General features: G+C 35.6%; 1 protein-coding gene across 1 annotated transcript; it reads right to left on the bottom strand.

Moving 5' to 3' along the window:
• Window positions 1–269: 269 nt before the first annotated feature.
• rab3b (RAB3B, member RAS oncogene family) lies at window positions 270–6418 on the bottom strand. The gene is made up of 5 exons (XM_058761077.1): window positions 6308–6418; window positions 4918–5142; window positions 2786–2904; window positions 2583–2707; window positions 270–2511 (listed from the first exon to the last, which is right to left on the bottom strand). Exons 2-5 carry the CDS (start codon window positions 5140–5142, stop codon window positions 2327–2329), a joined length of 654 nt encoding a protein of 217 aa, XP_058617060.1. The 5' UTR covers window positions 6308–6418; the 3' UTR covers window positions 270–2326.
• Between the last annotated feature and the right edge of the window lie 143 nt (window positions 6419–6561).

Below are 6561 nucleotides of genomic sequence, written 5' to 3'. Positions count from 1 at the left end.
TACTAGCCTAAAATCAATAAACTGAAATAACAATAAAGCTATAGGCTAAGGAAATATTTTAAAAAGCTAATAAAAAAGAAAAAAGCACTTAACAAGATTAATTAAACTTAAACTAAAAATGAAAAGTGAAAATCTAAAAACAAAGGGTAATTAAAAAATACTAATATACTACAAGACCATGAAGTAAAATTCCGATTTTTAATTTTTTTTATGAAGAATAATAATACTGTAATTAAAGCTCTTAATCTTGTTGAATTTTGAGTTTTGAAAGTTTTGATTTCATATAGTATACACTGTATATAGCCTATATATCCTTATTATAGGCGGATGCCCATCAGCGTAACATACAAACAATGACAGACGTGGCACGTAAATATTAGCATTATTATATGTGATTTGTGCTTTTATTGTTACAAATTGCATCTAAAAGTAACATTCACAACTGTACAATCACTGTACGCCCCAGTGCATATTGTCTACAAATCAAAATACACTGACAGCAAAGGTACAACTATATATTCCAGCAGCATAAAAATAAATATATACTCAGGAAAACAAAAAGTAGCCTATAACATCGGAATTAAAAATATCTTACTTGGAATAATATCGACTATAGTTACATAAAACACTCATACGTCACTTGATAAAAATCCAAAGTAGATTATACTTACACGAACCCACAAGGATTTGCTACAAGTTTCTGAAATATAAAGACATCCTGGCACGAGTTCACAATATCTTGACGTTCCGCTCGAGGATTTGAGCGAAGAATAATATCTTTTGAACGTCACCTGACTATGGAATGTGCTGATTGTGTTCAGTCTATTATTACACTGTTACATGTGGTTTCTGACAATACTAAGATTAACATGAATTCAATATCATATTTTTGTGTAAGACATGAATTTTATTTAGCGTACCTAATCATGAATTTACTAAACGTCACATTTTTTCTCTCTTATTATAAAGATAGTGCTCATATTCTCAAAACACATACTGTGCCAGCAGTTAATAGATGGAGTCCAACATACAATGTGCATCTGCTTCTGATCCAATCAAATCAGAGCTTCAAAACCACCCTGAAAACTGCGTAATGGCCATTTTGCAAAAGTCTGAGTTTATCTTTGTGCCTTTTAACAAAATATCCACCATTTTACCTTCACTGATGGGATACTTCACCCATTTTGTCATCATTTACTCATCCACATGTTGTTCCAAATCTGTATGATCCAAACAGCTGCTGGTAGCCATTCACTTCCACTTCCATGGTTAACAACATTCTCCAAATTATCTTCTTTTGTGTTTAACATAAGATAGAAAGTCATACAGATTTGGTACAATTTAAGGATGAGGTAAATGGCATAATGTTTACTTTTGGGTGAACTATCCCTTAAAAGTACTCATATAGGCTACTACACAAGATTAGCAAGATTGCGTCACAACAGATTGTGTTTTAAATCTAGTTTCGGCAGTGAACACTGAAGTTCTGAGAGCCAAGTAGTAGTTTTTGTGCTTTGCTCTAGTCCCTGCTTTGAGTTTCCTATGGATTGATTAAGTTAGAAGTGTACTATTATTACTGAACTACTTCACATGTTTGACAGCTACAAATGAACAAGGGTGCGTTTCCCGAAGCATTGTTAGCCAACTACGGTCGCAAGTTCAGGCGTTATTATCAACGTAATTCAATGATTCGGTGTTTCCCGAAACCATAGTTTCAATGAATATTCGCAAACAGCATCGAAAACTTACTACAGCTCTCTTTCTGTGGTTACAAGCATAGATTATTGTTAGCATGTTGTCTTAATCTATATACATTATTTTGTATGCATTTTCAAAGAGTGCGCATGTGCGTAAATGCGTACAGGAACCCTGGAGTGTGCTGCAAAAAGAAAACACGCAATGAATCGTACATCAAATATAGAAAAACGAGGGGAACAAAATAGTTAAGTAATCGTCAGATGCTACGTTTGTAGAAAAATTACGTTGAGGAGAAGTAAATTTTACGCCAATTCAATAGTATGTTAACGTGATTTTAACAGCGTTCTGTTGTTTGTGTAAATGAACTATAAACTATCAAATTGATTATTTAGCAGAAGTTTTTACTCCACCACCTGGGTGCGACGTCATTAACAACAATTCTATATTGTTAAAATGATGAAGGTGCGACCACGTTACTACTACGATTTCGTCACTGGCTAGTTAAGTTTTTCTAACGATGCATCATACTATGAAACGCACCCCAGATTGGTTCCAATCGCCATATAACAGAACATCAAACAACATCGGATCCGCTGCTAATAAGTTGGCATATGAGTTGCGATGGAAATCAGCAACAATTCTGAGGTAGCTGGGGCGGCTTATCGGTTAGCCGGGTGGTTTTGGCACCGATGACCATGGGTGGATCTGTATCGACTCTCTCGGACATCTTCACGCAGATAATGTCAACTAAGCGCTCGAATACTTGTCTGACGTTGATGTTCTCCTTGGCGCTGGCTTCGAAGTACTCAAACCCTGCGAGAAAGAATCCAAAGAAATCAGATCAAAAACCAATGAATCAGATAAAGGCTGGACACATAACTTACCTAACTGTTCGGCCAAGTGTTTCCCCTTCTCAAAAGGCACCACCCTCTCTTCATCCATGTCACATTTGTTCCCCACTAATATCACCTGAGCGTTATCCCATGAATAGGTCTTAATCTGTGTTGCCCTGAAAGGAAAAGCGCATTTATGGCACATAACTTCATCAGTGGATAAACCCTATGGATTCCGGATTAAAGCTGCTCACCAGTCCTGCACTGCATTGAAGGACTCTTCATTTGTAATGTCGTACATGAGGATGAAGCCCATGGCTCCTCTATAGTAAGCTGTAGTAATAGTTCTATACCGTTCCTGTCCCGCTGTATCCTGTAGACAACACAGAAAATCATGGATTCATTGATAAGGAATATCATCATATGCTTTGGAGGAAGATGGAGGATATATTTAAGGGGATAGTTCACCCAGAAATGAAAATTACCCCATGATTTACTCACCCTCAAGCCATCCTGTTTATGACTTTCTTCTTTCAGACGAACACATTCAGAGTTATATTTAAAAAAATGTCCTGGCTCTTCCAAACTTTTTAATGGCAGTGAATGGGGGTCGAGATTTTGAAGCCCAAAAAAAGTGCATCCATCCATCATAAAAAGTCTCCACACGGCTCTGGGGGGTTAATAAAGGCCTCCTGAAGTGAAGTTATGCAATTGTGTAAGAAAAATTGTATAACTATATAACTCTAGCTTCCGCTAACTGTCGTACTCGTGTTCACGAGAGAGTGGCGTTCCAGCGGATGATGACGGAGGATGTAGGCATAGTATAAACGCTAGTCTCACGAGAACCAAGTTTTGTTTACATCAAAGGAAAACCAGTCTCCTCTAGTATTATATCAAAATCGTTTTGTACTTCTAATTTGTGACCGGTTTTATGTTTTGCGTGCGTTCCTCATTTCTCACTGGAGCTTACGGTATGCTGACACCATCCGCTGGAACGCCATGACAGTTAGTGGAAGCTAGAGACTACGGTTTTAAATATGGATTTTTTTCTTATATTTTTCTTTGGACTTCAAAATCTCAACACCCATTCACTGCTATTATAAAGCTTGGAAGAGCCAGGACATTTTTTAATGGAACTCCGATTGTGTTCATCCGAAAGAAGAAAGTCATATACACCTAGGATAGCTTGAGGGTGAGTTAATCATGGGATTATTTAAATTTTTGAGTGAACTACTATTCATTTAAGGCCATTCACACAAAGAACGAGAACTGTAAAGATAACAATAACAATATTACACACCAACATTCCGTTTATTATTATTGTGCGCTGCAGTTTTACTGTCTTCTACATTTACTGCCCAAGCTCTTTAAAGTCAGGTAAATTCTGATTGGCTGTAAATGTTTTAATCATCAATCAGCTGGGGGGAAAAAAGTTGATTCTGAAGTTATAATTTATTTTTTTCAATAAGTTTTTACAATATTTATTAATTTATTAATTTTATTAATAACTTTTTTTATTATTATATTAACTTTTTTTAGTTCGTTAAACATGTAAAAAAAAAATGTTTTTACTTATCAAAAACGTAAAAAATAACTAATATATACTTATCACATTCATTTTAATTCATTTTTTAAAAATCAAATTATACATTTTATTTATTTTAATCTCATGACTTTTCCATTTCCGGAAAGTCAAAGATGCAATACAAACCTTGGTGGCATTGTTATTTATAACAGTGTAACATATCAATGCTCCATGAATGCAACCGATAACCAAACACGAGGAGGACAAACTAAATGAATGGTTTGGTGAAACGTCGTAATTTCTCTATTTTAGGCCCGTCTTTATTTAAAGCCCATTTTGTTTTGTTCCACTTGGCAGCAGTTTCCCTTCAGCTGTTTTGAATGAGAGCCTATTTTTAACACCTCACAATCAATGCACCCAAATTATGAATTATCACAAATTGTGGCTGTGTCATACTTGTCACCCGGTGCTCTCGTGTGCTTTCGGACTCTCTTCCCACCCCTTCTTACCCTCAGGGGCCGCTTTAATTGGTTATGAGGATCTCTCTCTGCCAGGGAGCAGTATGGAGTGCTGCTTCCATGACAACCAGCATCGATGATGCATGTGGGGGAAAAAAAGAAGGCACTTGCTTTCTTTTCCTCCAGAAAAAGATGGCTCTCATTCACAGCCTGGTGGAAGGTGATTGTGGAAGGTAGAGGATGCGCACTTCACATAATACAGCCGGATGCGGTTCGAGTTTAATGATACCAGCCAATCACATTAGAACAACAAACAATCTGGGGCTAAAAATAACCTCATTTTCATTCACATATTACATTATTATGCATTTAATTACACCGATATGCCTGCTCCAGCACTCACCCATATCTGGAGCTTCACTCTCTTGTCGTTCCTGTAAACCGTCTTCACTTTAAAGTCGATGCCGACTGTGCTGACAAAAGAGTTGCTAAAAGAGTCGTCTGCATATCTGAATAAAAAGCTGGTCTTTCCTACACTACTGTTGCCAATAATCAGGAGTTTGAACATGTAGTCAAAGTTCTGATCAGATCCATCTCTCTGCCCAAAGCGTTGATCTGCTTTTGCCATCTGTGAACAGAGACAAGAGAATAAATACCAGTATCAACCCTGCTACTGGTACTGAGCAGTTAGTTGTATTAAAACAACAACAACAAAAAAAAAAACAATAATATATATATATATATATAGTAGTCAACATTTGAAGTGGATCAAAACCTTTCATCAAAGTTGTCCTAAAACATAAAACTAAAATGCTTTCTTGTCTTAGGACAACTTTGATTAACTTTTTTGATCCAATTCAAATGTTAACTACTGTATATATATTTATATATCCATCAATAAGATAAAAATAATACATTTAAGTAATAATCTAAAATAAATATATATAGATATATGCTAGTTGACTGGTGTCAGACCTGTTACTACTGAGTATATATGTATAGTTTTATAGATAGTATAAATAGTTTTCTTATTATTTATATATGTGTGTGTGTGTGTGTGTGTGTGTGTTAATATTAATTTATTATTTTTATTAGTTAAATTGATTAAATAAAAGTTATTAAATTATTAATTTCATTCTTTTTTAATCTCACAACATACTTTGGTTTAAAAAAACTATTATATGCATGTATGTAGGCTATGTGTGTGTGTATATATATATATATATACACACACACACACACACACACACACACTATATGTATTAGACAACAGATGTACAAGATGCAGTAAAGACTAGTGTCCACCCTGTTACTGAATTATAAAAAAATAATTATAATATTAAAATTATTATAATATTGAATAAATAAAATACATTTTTATAAGCATATAAATGTCAAACATAAAAATATATGAATAAATAAAAACAAATAAAATAAAAAAACAAGACCACCAGCTGTGGTCTATGTATCATCAAATGCATTATGTATTATGCCAATGCATAATTTCAAGCCTTCATTTCGTATTACAGTGGTTTGTTTGGCAAAAACACCGTTAAAGCATCAAAGAATCAACATAACAGGTTCAACTACAAGAGACGTTCGTCAGCTACATCCATTCATAAGCATAAATATCATTGCATAACCAGAGGATGTTATTTTGACCATGTAAACACACGAGCTCATTCATAACTGTCATGGAGATATTAACGACATCCTGACGGACGACATTCACCGACAAACATCCATAAATGACAAGCAGCCGTCAATTAATGGCAAATGCTGGAGAAGCTCACCTCGGATGTAAGCGCAGCTCTCGTCTGGTGCTCTTCTAGGTGGGCGTTTATAGACGCTGCAGCACCTGACGACGCTGTGAACGCGTCCAAACGACTGATTTTACGTGCGTGTTATCGCGTATATTAGCGAATCACAGCGGCTTTATGGAGATTTATTGACGGGTTTATTTGAAAGCGTGCTGTGTGTACAGTTGGGTGGGGCAACGGCCACAGTTTACCGGCGTTTATAATGCTCTAATTCAGCTCTGAATGTA

The sequence above is a fragment of the Onychostoma macrolepis genome, chromosome 22 (assembly GCF_012432095.1).
Source record: "Onychostoma macrolepis isolate SWU-2019 chromosome 22, ASM1243209v1, whole genome shotgun sequence".
NCBI classification, from domain to species: domain Eukaryota; kingdom Metazoa; phylum Chordata; class Actinopteri; order Cypriniformes; family Cyprinidae; genus Onychostoma; species Onychostoma macrolepis.
The sequence above is the reverse complement of the archived record's forward strand: the minus strand, read 5'-3'. Positions and strand labels throughout refer to the sequence as shown.